Below are 20,756 nucleotides of genomic sequence, written 5' to 3' on the forward strand. Positions count from 1 at the left end.
AGTATTCCATTGTGTAAAAATACCACAATTTCTGTACCCATTCCTCCATTGATGGACATCTGGGTTGTTTCCAGGTTCTGCTATTACAAATAAAGCTGCTATAAACATGGTTGAGCAAATATCCCTTTTGTGTACTTGAGCAAACTTTGGGTATATACCTAGCAGTGGTATAGCTGGGTCTTGAGGAAGCACTATTCCTAATTGTCTTAGAAAGCGCCAGATAGATTTCCAGAGTGGTTGTACCAGTTTACATTCCCACCAGCAGTGGAGGAGGGTTCCCCTTTCTCCACAACCTCTCCAGCATGTGTTGTCCCTTGAATTTTCCCTTGGCCATTCTGATGGATGTAAGGTGAAATCTCAGGGTCATTTTGATTTTCATTTCCCTGATGGCTAATGAGGATGAGCATTTCTTTAAGTGTTTCTCTGCCATTCGATATTCCTCTGTCGAGAATTCTCTGTTTAGCTCTATTCCCCATTTTTTAAGTGGATTCTTGGTTTGCTGCTTTTCAGCTTCTTTAGTTCTTTGTATATACTCGATATTAGTCCTCTGTCAGATAAAGGGTTAGTGAAGATTCTTTCCCAATCTGTAGGCAGGCGTTTTGTTTTGAAGATAGTGTCCTTTGCTTTACAGAAGCTTTTCAGTTTCATGAGGTCCCATTTATTGATTGTTGCTCTTAGAGCCTGTGCTGTTGGTGTTCTGTTCAGGAAGTTGTCTCCTGTGCCAATGAGTTCTAGGCTGTTCCCCACTTTTTCTTCTAACAGATTTAGAGTATCTGGTTTTATGTTGAGGTCTTTGATCCACTTGGACTTTAGTTTTGTGCAGGGTGATAAATATAGATCTATTTTCATTTTTCTGCATGTGGACATCCAGTTGGACCAGCACTATTTGTTGAAGATGCTGTCTTTTTTCCATTGAATGGTTTTGGCTTTTTTTCAAAAATCGAGTATTCATAGGTGTGTGGGTTTATTTCTGGGTCTTCTATGCGGTTCCATTGATCCTCCTTTCTGTTTTTATGCCAATACCATGCAGTTTTTATTACTATTGCTCTGTAGTACAACTTGAGATCGGGGATGAAGATACCTCCAGATGATCTGTTGTAGTACAGGATTGTTTTGGAGATTCTGGGTTTTTTGTTTCTCCATATGAAGCTGAGAATCTTTTTTTCAAGGTCTATAAAGAATTGAGTTGGTATTTTGATGGGAATTGCATTGAATCTGTAGATTGCTTTTGGCAGGATGGCCATTTTCACAATGTTAATCCTACCAATCCATGAGCATGGGAGATCTTTCCATCTTCTGAGATCTTCTTCAATTTCTTTCTTCAGAGACTTGAAGTTTTTCTCAAACAGGTCTTTCACTTGCTTGGTTAGTGTCACCCCAAGGTACTTTATGTGGTTAGTGGCTATTGTGAAGGGTGTTGTTTCCCTAATTTCTTTCTCGGCCCTTTTGTCTTTGGTATACAGGAGGGCTTCTGATTTTTTTGAGTTGATTTTGTATCCTGCCACTTTGCTGAAGGTGTTTATCAGCTGGAGGAGTTCTCTGGTTGAATTCTGGGGGTCGCTCATGTATACTATCATATCATCTGCGAATAGTGACACTTTGACCTCTTCCTTTCCGATTTGTATCCCCTTGATCTTCTTTAGTTATCTTATTGATCTGGCTAGGACTTCAAGTACTATGTTGAAGAGGTAAGGAGAGAGTGGGCAGCCTTGTCTTGTCCCTGATTTCAGTGGGATTGATTTAAGTTTCTCTCCATTGAGTTTGATGTTGGCTATAGGCTTGCTGTATATTGCCTTTACTATGTTTAGATATGTGCCTTGTATTCCTGATCTCTCCAAGACTTTAAACATGAATGGGTGTTGGACTTTGTCAAATGCTTTTCAGTATCTAAGGAGATGATCATGTGGTTTTTCTCCTTCAGTTTGTTTATGTGGTGGATTACATTGATGGATTTTGGTATGTTGAACCACCCTTGCATGCCTGGGATGAAGCCTACTTGGTCGTGGTGGATGATATCTTTGATGTGTTCTTGGATTCGGTTTGCAAGTATTTTATTGAGTATTTTTGCATCAGTGTTCATAAGAGAGATAGGTCTGAAGTTCTCTTTTTTTGTTGGGTCTTTGTGTGGTTTAGGTATCAGGGTGACTGTTGCTTCATAGAATGAGTTTGGTAATGTGCCTTCTGTTTCTATTTTGTGGAATAGTTTGAGGAGAATTGGTGTGAGCACTTCTTTGAAGGTCTGGTAGAATTCCGCACTGAAACCATCTGGCCCAGGGCTTTTTTTTGGAAGGGAGACTGTGAATGACTGCTTCAATTTCCTTGGGGGATATAGGGCTGTTCAGTCTTTCTAGCTGATCTTGACTTAATGTTGGAAGATGGAATCTATCAAGAAAATTGTCCATTTCATTTAGATTTTCAAATTTTGTGGCATATAGGCTTTTGTAGTATGACCTAATGATTGTTTGAATTTCCTCTGTGTCTGTAGTTATGTCACCCTTTTCATCTCTGATTTTGTTGATTTGGATAGATTCTCTCTGCTTTTTAGTTAGTTTGGCTAAGGGTTTGTCTATCTTGTTGATTTTCTCAAAGAACCAGCTTTTTGTTTCATTGATTCTTTGAATAGTTTTATTTGTTTCTAATTGATTGATTTCAGCCCAGAGTTTGATTATTTCCAGCCTTCTGCTCCTCTTGGGTGTATCTGCTTCTTTTTTTTCTAGGGTTTTCAGTTGGGCCATTAAATTGTTTGTATGTGATGTTATGAATTTCTTCTTGCAGGCACTTAGTGCTATAAATTTTCCCCTGAGCACTGATTTCAATGTGTCCCATTAATTTGGGTATGTTGTGCCTTCATTTTCATTGAATTCTATGAAGTCTTTAATTTCTTTATTTCTTCCTTAACCCAGCTGTCGTTGAGTAACAGGTTGTTCAGTTTCCATGTGCGTGTAGGCTGTTTGTTATTTCTGTTGTTGTTGAGGTCCAGCTTAAGTCCATGGTGGTCAGATAGAATACAAGGGATTATTTCAATCTCTTTGTATCTGTTGAGGCTTTCTTTATGACCAACTATATGGTCTATTTTGGAGAAGGTTCCATGTGGTGCTGAAAAGAAGGTATACTCTTTTGGTTTGGATGAAAAAATCTGTATTCGTCTATTAGGTCTATTTGATTTAGGGTCTCTGTAAGTGTTTTTATTTCCCTATTTGTTTTCTGTCTAGTTGATCTGTCCCTTGGTGAGACTGTAGTGTTGAAGTCTCCCACTATTAGGGTTTTAGGATCAATGTGTGATTTAAGCTTTAATATTGTTTCATTTACGAATGTAGGTGCTCTTGTATTTGGGGCATAGATATTCAAAATTGTGATGTCCTCTTGGTGGATTTTTCCTTTGATGAGAATATAGTGGCCGTCCTTATCTTTTTTGATTAACTTGGGTTGAAAGTCTATTTTATTAGATATTAGGATGGCTGCTCCCGCTTGTTTTCTGGAACCATTTGCTTGAAAGACATTTTTCCAGCCCTTTACTCTGAGGTAGTGTTTATCTTTGTTGCATAGGTGTGTTTCTTGGATGCAACAGAATGATGGATCCTGTTTCCGCAACCATTCTGCTAGTCTGTGTCTTTTAATTGGGGAGTTGAGTCCATTGATGTTGATAGAAACTAGTGACCAACAATTGTTACGTACATTAGATGTGGTGTTGGTGGTGTCACTGAGTTTCATTGCTTGTCTTCTTTTGTTTTTTTTGTTGTGTAGTTATCTATTTCCTCTGTTTCCTTCGATGTAGTTTTTTTCTTTGGTTTGGAGTTTCCCTTCTAGTAACTTCTGTAGAGCTGGGTTACTATGTAGATATTGTTTAAATTTGGTTTTGTCTTGGAATATCTTGAATTCTCCGTCTAAGTTGATTGAAAGTTTTGGTGGGTATGGTAGTCTGGGTTTTAATCTGTGGTCCCTTAAGTACTGTATGATTTCTGTCCAGGCCCTTCTGGCTTTCATAGTTTCTGTTGAGAAATCTGGTATGATTCTGATAGGTCTACCTTCATATGTTACTTGGCCTTTTTCCCTTGCTGCTTTTAGAATTTTTTTCTTTGTTTTGTAGGTTCAGTGTTTTGACTATGATGTGACGTGAAGAATTTCTTTTCTGGTCTAGTCTACTTGGTGTTCTGTAGGCCTCTTGTATGTTTATGGCCATCTCCTCCTTTAAGTTGGGAAAGTTTTCTTCTATAATTTTCTTGTAAATATTTTCCGGACCTTTGAGCCTGATGTCTTCTTTTTCTTCTACTCCTATTATTCTTAGGTTTTGTCTTTTCATGGTGTCCTTGATTTCTTGGATGTTTTGTGTTTGGAACTTTTCTGATTTTATTTTTTCTTTGAGAGACGTATCAATTTCCTCAAGTGTATCTTCGGCTCCTGAGATTCTTTCTTCCATCTCTTGTATTCTGTTGGTGATGCTTACCTTTGTAGTGCCTGATCTTTTCTCTATGTTCTCCAGCTCCTGGTTTTTCTCTATTTGTGTTTTCTTTATTGATTCAAATTCTGTTTTCATGTCTTGCACCATTTCCTTCATCTGTTTGAATGTGGACTCCTGCTTTTCAATGATAGCTTCTATTTTTTTGTCCGTTTCCTCTCTATGTATCTCTAATTGTGCCTCTACTTCTTTGGGTATAATTGCCTGTATTTCTATGAGAGCTTTGTTTATTTCTTCTTTATTTGTCTTCATTTGTGTGGACATTTTTTGAGAGCTTTGTGCATTTCTTCTCTGTTTGCCTCAATTTTCGTGGGCATTTCTCTGAGAGCACGATTTGTTTCCTCTTGGTTAGTCTCGATTTCTTTGGTTATTTCTCTGAGGGCTTTGTTCATTTCATCTCTATGGGCCTCTAATAGCTGGAGAAACATAGTTTTGAGGTCGTTTTCTTGTATATCTAGTGAATTGAAGTGTCCATTGTTTTGTGGGGTTGCTGGTGAGGTCATTATGTCCTGATTTTTGTTGGGAGTGTTCTTACGTCTGCCTCTAGCCATCTGGTTATTTATAATCGTCACTGGTTGTTCCTCGAGATTGTAGTTTGGGCTATGATCCTCTCTTTCTGTTTTCTGGACTGTTTTTTCAGGAAGATGAGAGAGGTTCACTGCTTTGGGAGTGTGCACTGTGTTTTCTGTTTTGCCTAAGTAAAGAATGTGACGCTGGCGCTATTCGAGTGCACTTTTAGCAGGTGCAGTGTGCATGCGCGAATTCTCTGACTATTGCAGTGGCCTGCAAGCCACTATTACGCAATTCTGACTGAGATCCAGGGATTGTTTGCCTGTATTACCCTGATGGACCCGCAAGGCAGAGGCTTCAATGTTGGGATCGCTATCCCAAGAATCCCTCTGATGCCCACACTAGGAGTGTGGGTGGCAGGGATCTCGTCTGGTTGCTTCTGTGGCGAGGCCCTGGGTCTGGGGCATTCTCTCCCTAGAAGGCTCACTCACTCTCTTGCAGGATCAGTTGGAATGCACAGGGGTTCCCCTTGCTCACTACTCTCTGTTTTGGTCCTGCTGCGGAAGTGCACGGGTAGGCTAACATTCAATTCTGTGACACTGTGGCCGCAGGACTTGGTGTCCACCTTTCCTGTGTGCTGCCTCTTTGTCCTTTCCTTCTGCCAGGAGGGGTTATGTTGACTGGTCCCTGGGTGGCGCGGGAAAGAGTTAGGTTGAGTGTACTCAATCCCAGATCCCGGGCCCAGATCTCTCTGCCAGAAGCAGCCTAGCAGTAGGATCTATGTTTGCTGATCCCAAGAGAGTACCAGGTAGGGTTGAGTGTCCTCAGATCCAGAGCTTGGGTTTCTCTGCTAGGGGCCGCTGGAGGGAGGGTGCTGTGTCCTTGGCAGGCTGCCTCTCTGTCCTTCCCCTCTGACCTTCCCCTCTGCTAGGGCAAGCTTATGGAGGTGCTCTCAGGGGAGTGCCAGCAGGGGTTGGGGCTTCTCAGTCGGATCCTGAGCCCTGAGCCCTGAGCCGGCGGCGTTTCTCTGCCCCAGGGTGGGGGGGCGCCGGTGATAGAATTTGCTGCTAGACCTTATTGCGCTGGACCCAGGAGAATCTCAGGACGTGTAGAATGACCACAGTCCCAGATCCCGAGCTGTAGTTTGTTTGCTAGGAGCGGCCGGCAGCACTGGAGTTCAGGCACTGTGAAGCCGCTGTGCGCCTCTTTATCCTTCTGCTCTGTCGCGGCAGGGTGATGGTGGCATTTGGGGGAGTGCTCGAAACGATTGGGTTTTCTCAGCCCCGATCTCGGGTTGGGGTACAGACAATGTGGTCTGTGGCAGATTCTGCTGGACACCTCCTGCCTCCTCCGAAGAGGGAGTAGGGATTTTGAGCTGAGTGCGCAGCTGCAATCAGTGCGCGGCGCGGGAGCTCAATTGTGATGGCGGCAGGTACCCGTGGTCGGAGAGACCTTCCAGGGAATGACTGGGTGACCCGTGAGCAGTCTGGCAACTTTCCTTCCCCGTGGGGTTTTTTTGCGACTGGGACTCCCAGCCTTAGGCCCCCTTGTGCCCACCAATCAGCCTGGGAAATTGATCGTGACAAGCAGGCTTGCGGCACCAGCCCGGAGACCCAAAGCCCGCGTTGCCGGGTTCTCTTCCGGGTTCCGGCTGGGCAGCCGAGAGTGGACCCGACCGATTCCCACGCCGTGGGAGCCTCCCCTCACCTGGGAAACAGGATCGATCGCTGTTGTTTTAGGGCCCAGAGTTCAGTCTCCTGGTCGTTGCACGGAGTATGTTGTCCCGCTTCTCAGTCACGGTGTTCTCCCGGTGCAGCCATCTTGGCCCCTCCTGATTTTTTTTTTAATAAAGAGCTGGTGCATAAATATTAAGTTGACATTAGTAGGTCACTGGCAATATTAAGACTCATAACCATTTATAGTATAACCGTTTCAAACTGAAAACTGGTTTTCACTCTCAGACATGGAAAATATAGGTGGTGGGCAAGGTTTTGCAGGCTGCTGAAAATCTGCCTCCTGTCCTAAATTGCTATATAGCATCATTTAATGTTTTAAAAAGCGGAAATACTACCCAGCAATTAAAAACAAGAAAATCATGAAATTAGTAGTCAAATGGTGGGAATTAGAAAAGGTCATTCTGAGTGAGGTATCCCAGAAGCAGAAAGACACACATGGTATATACTCATTTTTAAGTGGATACTAGACTATAATATAGGATAAATGTACTAAAATTTGTACACCTAAGGAAGCTAAGCAAGAAGGAAGACCCTCGGTAAGATGCTCAATCCTCACACAGAAAGGCAAATGAGATGGACATCAGAAGAGGGAGAAAACAAGGAACAGGACAGGAGCCTGCCACAGAGGGCCTCTGAAAGACTCCACCCAGCAGGGTATCAAAGCATATGCTGAGATGCAGCCAAATTTTAGGTAGAGAATCTTAGTAAAGAAGGGGAGATAGAAAGACCTGGAGGGGACAGGAACTCCACAAGGAGAGCAGAGAGCAACAGAACTAAAAAATCTGGGCCCAGGGGTCTTTTCTGAGACTGATACTCCAACCAAGGACCATGCATGGAGATAACCTAGAACCCCTATACAGATATAGCCCATGGCAGCTCAGTCTCCAAGTGGGTTTCCTAGTAAGGGAAACAAGGGCTATCTCTGACATGAACTCAGTGGCTGGCTCTTTGATCACCTCCCCCTGAGCGGGGAGCAGCCTTACCAGGCCACAGAGGAAGTTAATGCAGCCACTCCTGATGAGACCTGATAGGCTAGGGTTCCTAATGTGTGGTAGAATAGTGGCTGTAATGTTCCAGCAGCATCAAGATTAATGAGTTTTTGTCAGTGAGAGACGGACAGTGCTGCAGATCCACAATCCTATAAGATGGTTGAGGTGTGAGGATGAGCCATGACCACAAGAAGGCAGAGTCAAGAGCATACTTGCTTTGCTCTCCTTTTCCAAATTACAACTGACAGTTTGTATCTGGGAAATTAAAAGAAAAAGTTGATATATTTAAGCTATTAGTGTGATCAAATGCAGATGGATTTCTTAGTTTTCTGATAAATACATGTTTATAAAATATTTCCCATGAGTAATGATGAACTGTGTCTTGTTTTAGTCTCTAATAATCACATGCAATGGTAAGGCACTTCTTTAATCAGTTCTTTATCACACCTAGACTCTAGGCTCATCACTGTGACAGTTTTCCTTTCTATAGGACTAAAGGCTCAGATTTTACAGAATACTGAAACCTCACCCTCGTGATTCTGAACCTCAGAGAGCAGAGTGTGTCTTCTTTGACCCTCACTGAGAGCCTGCTCTTGTGTTCTTGCATTATATTTCTACATGTTAAAAAATTCCTTCTAGACCATGCTCTGGTGAATAATTCTCTTTTTACTATGTCTATATATTAAAATTATTTCAATGGTTCTCACACCTGGTAGTTCTCCAATACCCAATGTAGTCGTTGTATACATTACACTTATAATATTTTTTTGCATGAATGCCTATTCTAATTTTGGAAATCTCTGGAATAAATGATTTATTTTGAAAAAAAAATGGCTTTACTTATATGAGTGTTTGGCTGTGGGTATGTCTGTATACCATGCGCTCTTAAATTGAGCTCTCCAGTGCCATAAATGACTTCTTTTTATCTATTATCTACTATTATTATTATTATTTACATTTTTTCACATTGTATCCCAACTGTAGCTCCCTTCCTCACCTCCTACTGTTCCCATCCTCCCTTCCTCCCTCTCCTATCCCTCTTCCCTAGTCCACTGATAGGGGAAGTCCTTCTCCCCTACTGTCTGATCATAGCCTATCAGGTCCCATCAGGGATGTCTGAATCCTCTTTCTCTGTGAGCTGGCGAAGTTTCCCCACCAGGGAGAAGTGGTCAAGGAGCAGGCAACTGAGTTCATGTCAGAAACAGTCTCTTCTCCTCTTACTAGGGAACCCACATGGACACTGAGCTATCTGGGCTACATCTGAGCAGAGGGTCTATGTCCTCTCTTTATGGTTTTTGCTTGATACATCAGTCTCTTCTTGTGTGGCTCCTGTCCCCTCCAGGTCCTTTTATATCCCCCATCTTCCATAAGAATCCCTGCATTTTATCGAAAGTTTGGTTGTGAGTCTCTGCATCTGCTTCAATCCCTGGCTGGTTGGAGTCTTTTAGAGGACATCTGTTCTAGGCTCCAGTCCTTCTCCCTCTCTTCTACTGCTTCCAGTGTCTATCCTGCTTTGCCTTCTGGATGAGAATTAAGCATCTTCCCTAGTATCCTCTTTGTTATTTAGCTTCGTTAGGTCTGTAGATTTTAGTATGTTTTATAATATGGCTAATATCCATTTATAAGTGAGTATATACCATGAGTGTCTCTCTTCTTCTGGGATACCTCACTCAGGATGAGCTTTTCTAGTTCCATCCATTTGCCTGCAAATTTAATGATTTCCTTGTTTTTAATAGAGTAGTATTCCGTTGTGTAAATGTACCACAATTTCTGTATCCATTCTTTGGTTGGGGGACATATAGGTTGTTTCCAGATTCCAGCTATTATGAACAAAGCTACTATGAACATAGCTGAGCTAAAATAGCACTTCTGAGCATATATCTGAAAGATGCTCAACCATAAATGACTTCTGGTAAAATAGTTTCTAAATAGTCTTTAAATATTTTTTTAAAACTTTGAATTTTTACAAATTGTTTTGTTTTATAAAAATATAAGTTCTATGATAGTTTTTGAAAGGTAGGAAACTAGCTCATCAGATATAATGAAAAATGATATGAGAAGTGGATCTTTAATGATTGTGTTTATTTTCTGATATTTGAAAACTTACAATTCAGACATTTTGAATTTTTATTTTGCAGATTTGGAATGAAAGGCCATTTGATGCCAACTATATAAAGGTCTGTAAAACTTTAATCTCCTTTTGCTTATACTTTCATGTACAGAAAATTGGAGGAGAGTCAGGTTAGAAACATATTTTGACAGCATAGTTTATTTGCTAGATATGACCTAAAACTAAATTTGTAATGTCTGTATTCCTGATATTGAAGAATGTAATTTTTCCTGGGCCCTAAATGGCCTGCGTCTGGAGTTGGATTACATATTCTTTCGTGGGATGGGGCTGTGGCTTGCAATGGAATCCTGCTTATATGAAACTCTACTTCTATCTTTAGCACCGTAGTGCTACAGTAGTGCTTTAATCCTGTTACTTGGGAGGCAAAGGCAGCTCTCTATGGTTTTGAGCCCAGCCTGTCTACACAGGGAGGTTCAGGACAATCAGGGCTATGTAGAGAGACCTGATCTCAACAGACAAACATACATATAAATAGATGTGTGAGTGTATAATATATTAGTTTTAGAATTCTAGTAAACAGTATTGAAACAATTATTATTTTAGATTTGAAGACTCTGTCATCTTTCTGAATTTCTTTGAAATATTCATGATATTGCTGGAGTGTGTTCTAGCTACATTTTTAGCTGTGATAGAATACTCTGACCAAAAGCAACTTTGGGAAGGAGAGGATGTATTTGTTTTACATTTCCAAGTTAGTCCATTACTGTGTCAAATGCCAAATAGGATAGGAACTTAAGGAGCCTGGAGCAAAAACCATGGAGAAATGCTGTTTGCTGGCACTCTCTCCGGTTCATGCTTGGCTAGCTTTCACATACAGCTATCCCATGACCACTGTGCCGGGATGGTGCTGCTCACAGTGGCTGGGCCTTTCCATAATAGCAGTCAAGGCAATTCCCACAGACATGACCACAGAGCAGTCTGATCTGGGCAATCCCTCAGATGAGACTTGCTTCTTATGTGACTCCACTTGATAGTTAGAGCTAGCTAGGTCAGAGTATAGCATAGTTCTATTTGAAATCACTGAAGAGGTAGTATGCAGTATTTGGAAATCTTATCTTGGACCACTTTACTACCTCTTTAATACTCTCGCCTGAGGTGGTTGCTGTTATCATTAGTTTCAGGAAACAGAGAACTGAAATATTTGATTCCTATCATTGGAAAAACGCAGCAGTTTTATTTTTAGATTTAGCTGTTCACTAGTTTACTTTTTATCTCTATTTGTCTTGTCTTATGACATTTTCCTCCAAGAAATATTTTGTGATTACATTTCTTTCAAATTTTTACAGGTTTTCTTTAAATCGAATGTATATGCTTTTAAGTCAGATAATTCCCAATGAAATTCCTTGGCTTGCTCAGTCAACAAATCAGATATTTGTTCAACACACACTAAGTCAGGCATTGCGATTATGTTTGGAATGTGATGATATGAACTCTTGTTTATGTCCCCTCAAAGTAAGAAATGTGTGGTTGTAATCCTCAAGAACATGGCTAGAAACTTCTCAGGTTACCAAGGCAGGTACATGGTAATGAAGGAAGTCAGAGCTGAAAGGTGAAGCACTCATAAAAAGGTGGAGCAGACAAAAGAGCAGCAAGAGGGGGACTGGGCCCAAATAGGAGGCCACTGTGGTCACTGGAGTGATGTCACATTTTAACAAATCTGTAGTTAGAAGGACATCTCATGACTAACAGATAAAACATCTGCAGATGTGTGACTTAACGGAACCCTGTTTTCTTCCATTCAAAAGGCCCAGAGTATTTTCAGGCCACATCTGAGGCTGACAGCTAATCTTCCTGCCTGTTGTAACCACCTATTTAATGTTTCCACTAATATATATGAGAAGTGTCTTGATTTATGACTTTGTTCTTTTCTATAAGATTTTGTAAAAATGCTTCCACATTGGAATGTGAAATTTGGAGTAAGATAAATCTGTGTTTCTAGACCATGGTCACTTGTATTTATCTCCATAATAAACTACCTCTTAGCCTTTGCTACTCCATTGGTATCATCCTTTTCTCATTCACCCTACTTCATGCCTGCAGCCTGGCACTGAGAGTGAGTCATCTCAGGCTACAATGAATCCTCTCAAAACAATACCCTGGATGCTTTATCTATTAGTCATGCCATGTTAAGGGCTAAATGTATACTTAGGCTCTGGACACGCCACTTTCTAGCCCCATCAATGACATTTTGATAAGTCTACTGTTTCTTCCTAGGAGTTCTTGTTCACACAGGTTGTATTTGGGAGATGGCCTAGTGGGTCTCTTAGAAAAGAGACGTACAGGATTGTTAGTGGAAGGTCACGTGCTGTATGAGCTAGAAAGAGGCAGGAACAGAAGCCAAAGTTAGTGCATGTGCAGTGTAGTGGTACCCGTAATGATTGTGTTTGATTCATTTTGGGGAACAGTAGAATTATTTACATTTGGTTTCCATTTTCTTTTAAGTTAGTGATTTGATTACTGCTCTAGAATTTACTGCTTTTGAGTAGTCAAACTTCATTTATTTTTCTTCTGACCTTGTGTTTTCCTATACTAAAAGTCCCAGGATATAAAAGAATTAACTTTGTGTCTTCCATTTTTAGAGCAGGAGTTTTATTGGATTCTGTGATCTGTTGAAACTCTTTACTGCTGAATTACAGCATGACAGGTATAGGGAGGTACTCAGTTCCTGGGACCTTAACGAATACATAGTCCCTACTGTGTGGTGGGATGACTTCTGGAGAGAGGAAGGGTTTGATCTTAAGACTGAAAGATTTATAATACAAGCTCTTTATGTGCTCTGTCAGTGTCTAACTTATTTTAAGGTTATTTTTGCTATGTAAAGTTGTATTTGTGATTGACTCTGTTTTCATGGTAGTTTGTAATTATGCTGTCTTTAAACTCCCTTTTCCTCTCTGAGAGTAGACAGATGTGAATGTGTGAGTGTCTGGGCCTTTCAGACCATGTTCCCTTCTTTATCTGTGAATAGATAAATACATGTGGCTTTTGGGAGGGAAGGACTATTCAATAAGGCTAACATTTGTCAGGCACTGGTGACACATGCCTCTAATCCCAGCACTTGGGAGGCAGCCAAGACCTCTTTGAGTTCAAGGCTGGCCTGGTCTACAGAGCTGATCTCTAGGACAGCCAGGTCTACACAGAAAAACCCTGCCCTGAATAAACCAAGACGAACAAACAAATAAATAAATAAAATTAAAAATAAAAAAATAAAGATAACATTTGAGATATGAGAAAACTTTGCACAGAGTGCATACGGTCAGTAATCATACTGACCGTGAGAAAGCAACTGATTTATAAATCACAGGTTACAGATTATGTGCATTTAAAAGCTCTTCAATTACACTGCAGGTAAAAATATACACAAAATTCCTGATGATTGTTTAGGAGTAAGTCCATAAAGACTAGAGGTATTGACAGTGATAAATGAATGTAAAATTGACTTTTTCCTTTCTGTAAGAATAATAAAAACTTGAGTACTGAAACAAAAAATTGGTTTGCTAATATAGGGTAAGAGATTCTTCAACTTACTACTGACCTTTTGGGCTCAGTGAGAGTCTTTGAAAGATGGATTCAACTTGCCACTCTTAACTCTTACTACATTTTCTTACCTAGTGTAGTGTGTAATAACATGAGTTTAAAAATATTGTAAAGTACACCATGATTTAATTAGAGAATTAATTATTTGCTTCCATAAAAAATACATTCATTGGAAATTTCATAAGTGAGAAAAATCACAATAATAAAGAGCTGGTGAAAATTTTCACCTTTCCTTAGGTTATTTGGTCCAACTGTCATTGAACACCTGATGCTTATGTCAGAGACTGTCCAGTGTTGGCAGGATAAAATCAGCGGGGCTGATTTTATCAATTTAATCAAGAAACATCTTTGGTATTAAATCTGCTCCTTCTGATCCTGGATAAATTCGTGTCCTTTTCTCTGTCCCTGTTTCTGTACAGACAATATGTACATTTTGGTGTCCTGTTGAGTATTTGTTTTCCTGATAGAATGTTGTGTCTTCCTTTAGGATTTGTAAGCAGATGGCCCTGCAAATATATATTATTTTCTGTCCTTTTATAAGCACGAGAGACAGGAAAGCAAAAATGAATAGTTTGTACTTATAGTAAATATGGTATGTAAAATGTATGAATTGTTACATTTTCAATAATGGTAAAATTTTTTTAAAGATAATAGTAAAAATTTTAAAGATACCGAAAAATACTTAAAATATAACATTGGAGTATTTTTACCGAGTAGTACAGATAATGTTTCACTTTTATCATTATATCTACATTAAAAAACTTGAGGGAGAAAACATACCAAGAAAAAGAAAAAATATTATTTTATGTAATACTATTTGATAAATTTTATGTGCATCCATCCCCTCCAACCCTGTAATTTCTATTTTTTAACTTAGTTTTAAACTCGGGAGGAAGATGCCTCTACAGTGTTATACCAGAAACTCACTCCTGTTGAGAAGCAGTGCTCAAACTATCATCAGAATGCAGTATTTTTGAATGATACTCTGGCTTTTTTGGTCATATTTCAGTAACTAAGGCCCACTTGTAACCCCTGCTTTGTTCTGTTTATGTCTCCAAAGGAATTAAGAAAAGTACTGGATTATCAAGGTCTCCAGAGAGTGAAAATCATAGCAAGCGATAATCTCTGGGAGCCTATTTCTTCTTCTCTGCTGCTTGACCATGAACTCTGGAATGTGGTTGATGTTATTGGGTAAGGTGTGGTTTACTTTGAAAGCCAACAGTTTGTGCTTTTGTGATCTTTCTTCTTCCCTTCTCTGTCCTTTTGGTTACATCCTATAGCAGTATTTACTCAATAAGCCATCGATTGCTCATAGTTCATTTCTTTCTCTTTGAGATGTATATTTGGGCCTCTATGATTAAGAAATGTATTGGTGACTTTTTAAATAAATAAGTTAATGTTTAGATTAATAAAGAGGGCTTTATTTAGATTTAAAGGGAGATATTTAATTTTAGAATTTACCAAGACAATGTTGTGACATTAGTACCTAACTCAGGTTTCCTGTGACTCAGTGTTCATGTGTGAAGTTATGTGCACTGACTGTAACTTTTTCTTGTATCCTTAGTATTTTGACTCTTAGACTTCTGACTGTATTTCTTAATCAATTTTTTTCCTTACAGCTCTCTGCTCCTAACTGAATTATGTTCAGAGATTGTTTTTAAAAAGTAAACATATGTTCTGTATATCCTGATAGTGTATAAGCATTTGGAGTTTGCGTGTCAGTAAAATTTGATTTTTAATCTCTTATGAGATGGCTTAATCTCTGCATATACTTTGTTGTTTCTAAATGAAACATTTTTTTATTTTATTCTTTTATTAGTGTTTCATTTTAATCTTTCATTTTCAGAGTTTTTTTATGTATACAAATGTAAGCAAAATAGTAAATCTAAGTTTTGATCACTCAGCCTTAGACAGTAAGAACCCATGGCCATTCTTCTTATCTGTCTTCATACATTTTTTTTTCTTATCTTCTCCATGTTTTGGAACAAACTTCAGACATTGTGCTGTATTTCTTCTATACAGATTTTATCATGCCTCTCTATAGATATAGATTATTTTCCCTTTTGCCATAGACAATACCATTATTATATTCAAACATGTAATTGTTTCTTGATATTTTCAAATATAGATTATTCTCATTTTATACTTTTATTTGATTGGATCTGGATCCAATTTAACACTCATGTATTTGTTGTTAATTTAAGTGTCTTTCAATTGATTTGTAATGCAGTTCCTCTGGTGTGTTGCTTCTTGTTCTTCTTGTTCTTGTTCTTGTTCTTCTTGTAACTTACTGCAGAGACTGAGTTTTCTGAAATTTTCTTAGTCTGTATTTTACCAATTTCATTTCTGTGCTTTCATTTAACAAACTAGATGTATGTTTTTCTGGGAAATTTTTGTGATTAAATTAGATTTGGCCTTTTCACTTTTGCAAGAGAAAATGTAATTGTACATTTATATTTAAACACTTCATACACTAAAATGGAAGATTTTTCCCTTTCACTAGAATGTGCACAAACAGCTCATATCTGAGGGATGCAAGACTGTGCTTGAATTTATTTGGCTAGGAAAGCTGTTAGAGTTGAAGTATAGTTTCAATTGTACTTCATGAAGAAGTTTGGTGTTTGATTACTCATTATTCATATAGTTATTTTTATAGCTATACTATAATTATTTTTCCTCTGAGACATAGTTTTATAGCAGGGTTTCTTTTGTTCACATTAATGTTTTATTGGTTGTGGTCATAAAATGTTTAGTAAATGTATTATTTAAATTTTTTTTCAAGAACTGCTTTCTGACTTAGGATATGTTTTCTATAAGGGTACAGATTGGGTTCACCATATAAATTCACTGATATAGTTGTATGTATGTATATGTACATGTATATTTTCCATGTGATCTGTGCAGAGCATGCACATTTCCTCTTACTAGTAGGGTGCTGACTCCTTCAGTCCTATACAGTTTTGTCTGCCTGAGAGTTGCTACCATGGTACTTGGCACATGATAATGAATGTTTCATCTCTGTGCTTTATAAGTATTGTTGATAGAAAATGTCATCCTGTGACTCACTCAGTCTTAACTGAATCCGCCTTATATGTGGTTAAGAGAATTCTGCTTTCATTTTTACTTACTTTTAAATCTTTTACTTTCAAGATCATTTTTAGTTACATTTCTTGCATTGAATTAGATTTTGCTTTTTAATACTGCTCTGAAAAATCTTTTTCTTTTTTTTCTTTCTTTTTTTATATTTATTTATTTTTATTAGTTACATTTTATTAACTCTGTATCCCAGATGTATCCCGCTCCCTTATTCCCTCCCAATCCCACCTTCCCTCCTTCATCTCCTCCCTGCCCCTTTCCAAGTCCACTTATTGGGGAGGACGTCTTCCCCTTTCATCTGACCCTGTTTTATCAGGTATCTTCAGGACTGGCTGCAAAGTCCTCCTCTGTGGCCTAGCAGGACTGCTCCTCCCTTGCGGTGGGGGAGGTCAAAGAGCCCGCCATTGAGTTCTGTCAGAAATAGTACCTGTTCCCCTTACTATGTGAAACCAACTGGTTACTTAGCTACCATGAGCTTCATCCGAGCAAAGGTCCTAGGTTATATTCATACATGTTCCTTGGTGGAATGTCAGTCTCAGAAAAGACCTTTGTGCCCAGATATATTTGGTTCTTGTGGAGCTCCAATTCTTTCCACATCATACTAACTCCCCTTCTGCGGAAGGTTTGGATATGAGTCTTAGTATCTGTTTTGAAACACTGCTAGGTAGAGTCTTTCAGATGCCTTCTGCGGTAGACTCCTGTCATATGTCCAATGAACATCCCATTTATCTTTCTAAGTGAGGATTGATCATCTTACCCTATGTCTGCTTTCTTGTTTATCTTCTTTAGGTGTATAGATTTCATCATGTTTATCATATCTTGTAGGTCTATATAAGTGAGTATATACCATACTTGTCTTTCTCCTTCTGGGATACTTCACTAAGAATGATCTTTTCGGGGCGGAGCCAAGATGGCGACTAGCACACACAGTTTCCGAGCTGTGGAAGAGATAAAGTTCTGAGTTGATGAGTGGAAGAACTTCTGAAGCCAGGGAAACAACGGAGAGACTTTCTAAACAACAGGGAACATCGCAGGAGGTGAAAACCTTGGTCTGGGGTCACCCAGGGACTTGTTTGGGGAAGGTGAGAAATGATCCTTTGATCTCTCCGCACTCCCCTCCCCCAGACCTCCCTCCTCCTCAGCACAGCAAACTCACCTTTCTCAGCGCAGACCTAACTGCCTGGGATCTGTAGCCACTGAGGCGGAGCCCCAAGCCCTTTATCGGCAAAAGCCAGCAGTACTGTGTCTCGGAGCCCCAGATTCGCGTGGCGGCTGCACCATCCTCCCAGTGCGTGAGTCTGCTAGACGCCATACTAGCTCCGCAGGAGCGCTATCACTGACGGTACGGCCTGCCCAATCCCACAGTGACAGAGAATACGCTATATACTCACCAAAACCAGACAGAAACGCCATACAAGCTAGACACACCAGGCGCTGGGCCTCCGAAGCTTGGAGAGCACAGTGAAGAGACCCCAGGACTTCCCAGAAAGCATCTGGACTAGCAACCCAATCTCCAGTTACAGCGGGACTTTCTAACCTGGCGGCGGAGCAGCACTGAGCTGGCCGGGCACATCAGCCCTCCAGTTTAAGACTAACCAGGGCCAAACCAGAGAACAGAAAGTCTGGTTACCTCAATTCCTACTGACGTGACCACCCTGAAATCTCCAGCTGCAGCAAGACCTCATAACCTGGCAGTGACAGCAGCACGGAGCTGGCGGAGCACATCAAAGAAGCAGGGCCAAACCAGAGAGCAGAGAGCCCAGATACCCCGATCTCTGCCAAGTGACCTGCCTGTAAGTGAGTGCACCCTTGAGAATCTGCAGCTCCCCTGATCCTGGGTCCTTCTAAAACAGAAGCCAGGCATCGAACCCCCTCCCACCCATATACCCACTTTGGGAAACAGAGGGGCACTTGGGACATTGAAGTTCCTGCTCTGTGGGTCTAATTGAGGAGTTAAGGCAGTTAATGCCAGAAATTGCATTGCGATCATCACTAGCGCCTGCGACATATACATTGCAGAGCCCCTCCCACACACTCAAGGGTTCAACATTAGCCATCACTCTGTCCCTCGAGACGCACGCCCACGCCCACTTACACACACACACACGCACACGCACGCACGCTTGCATTTGCCTCTGTTTGCGCCTGTGTACTTTCCTCCCACAGGTACAGCTAGTCCTCAGCACACAGTAAGGACACAGGACCTCTCTCAACTTCCTGAAGAATTCTCCAGACTCGAGAGAGAGACAGTACCAGTCTGATCGGCAGAATCCAAAAACAAACAGGGAAGGTCTCAGATAAGCCAATTGCCAACGGTAGGCGAAAGAACACTTCCCACATAAATCAGGACATCATGACTTCACCAGCAAACCCCAAAATCGATGGATACTCCAATTCATCAGAAGCACAGGAAAATGACCTTAAAGCCATGCTTGCTCAATTATTTGAGGCTCATAAGGAAGAAATGAACAAATCTTTCAAAGAGTTGGCCAGTCAATTGGAGGTAAAGAAAGAAGAAATAGACAAAACCCTTAAAGAAACACAGGCAAACATAGCCAAACAAATAGAGGCACAAGTAGAGAAAAAATTAGTGGCACATAAAAGGGAAATGAACAAAGAAATAGAGTCCATCGTAGAGAGACAGGAATCCAAATTCAAACACATGAAAGAAATGGTGCAAGGCATGAAAACAGAATTAGAATCAATAAAGAAAACACAAAATGAGAAAACCCTTGAGCTGGAGAACTTGGAGAAAAGATCAGGAACCACAAAAGTAAGCATCACCAACAGAATACAAGAGATGGTCTCTGGAGCTGAAGACACACTTGCAGAAATTGATACTTCTCTCAAAGAAAAAGTAAAATCAGAAAATTTCAATCACAAAATATCCAAGAAATCAAGGATGCTATGAAAAGACAAAATCTAAGAATAATAGGAATTGATGAAAAAGAAGACTCCAGGCTTCAAGGTCCAGAAAATATTTTCAAGAAAATCATAGAAGAAAATTTTCCCAACTTAAAGAAAGAGATGTCCATAAATATACAAGAGGCCTACAGAACAACAAATAGACTCGACCAGAAAAGAAACACATCACGTCCCATCATAGTCAAAACACTAAATCTACAGAACAAAGAAAAGATATTAAAAGCAGCAAGGGAAAAAGGCCAAGTAACATATGAAGGTAGACCTATCAGAATCACACCAGACTTCTCATCAGAAACTATGAAAGCCAGAAGGGCCTGGGCAAGCATCATGGAGACTCTAAGAGATCACAAATGTCAACCCAGACTACTATACCCTACAAAGCTTTCAATCAACATAGATGGAGAAAACAAAATATTCCATGACAAAACTAAATTTACACAATATCTATACAGCAAACCAACCCTACAGAAGATACTAGAAGGAAAACTCCAATCCAACGAAAACGAATTCACCCAAGAAAACAGGGCATACAGATAATATCCCAACGAAAATGAAAAGAAAACAAGCAATGAAACAGGGTAAGATCATCGACTCCATTACAAAAGGAACTAACATGCATTGGTCAATATTATCTATCAATATTAATGGACTCAACTCACCAATAAAAAGACACAGGCTAACAGAATGGTTACGGAAACAAGACCCAACATTCTGTTGCATCCAAGAAACACACCTATGTAACAAAGATAAACACTACCTCAGAGTAAAGGGCTGGAAAGTTTTTCAAGCAAATGGTTCCAGAAAACAAGCTGGAGTAGCCATCCTAATATCTAATAAAATAGACTTTCATCCGAAGTTAATCAAAAAAGATAAGGAGGGCCACTATATTCTCATCAAAGGAAAAATCCAACAAGAGGACATCACAATTTTGAATATCCATGCCCCAAATACAAGAGCACCTACATTCGTAAATGAAACAATATTAAAGCTTAAATTATACATTGATCCTAATACCTTAATAGTGGGAGACTTCAACACCCCACTCTCATCAAGGGACAGATCAACCAGACAGACACCAAATAGGGAAATAAAAGCACTCACAGAATCCTTAAATCAAATGGACCTAATAGACGTCTACAGATCTTTTCACCCAAACTCAAAAGAGTACACCTTCTTTTCAGCACCGCATGGAACCTTCTCCAAAATAGACCATATAGTTGGTCACAAAGCAAGCCTCAACAGATACAAAAGGATTGAAATAATCCCTTGTATACTATCTGACCACCATGGACTAAAGCTGGACATCAACAACAACAGAAACAACAAAAAGCCGACACGCACATGGAAACTGAACAACTTACTACTCAATGACAGCTGGG

General features: G+C 39.9%; 1 protein-coding gene across 1 annotated transcript in view; it reads left to right on the forward strand.

Annotated features, from left to right (window-relative positions):
* Positions 1-20,756, forward strand: part of Galc (galactosylceramidase) — an 82,959-nt gene that overhangs the window by 27,855 nt on the left and 34,348 nt on the right. Inside the window, exons 6-7 of the mRNA XM_055593146.1 lie at positions 9,830-9,868; positions 14,417-14,547. Coding sequence (XP_055449121.1) covers positions 9,830-9,868; positions 14,417-14,547 — 170 coding nt within the window. The remainder of the gene's footprint in view (positions 1-9,829; positions 9,869-14,416; positions 14,548-20,756) is intronic.

This window comes from Psammomys obesus, unplaced genomic scaffold, assembly GCF_907164565.1.
Source record: "Psammomys obesus unplaced genomic scaffold, mPsaObe1.curated_primary_1811, whole genome shotgun sequence".
NCBI lineage: Eukaryota > Metazoa > Chordata > Mammalia > Rodentia > Muridae > Psammomys > Psammomys obesus.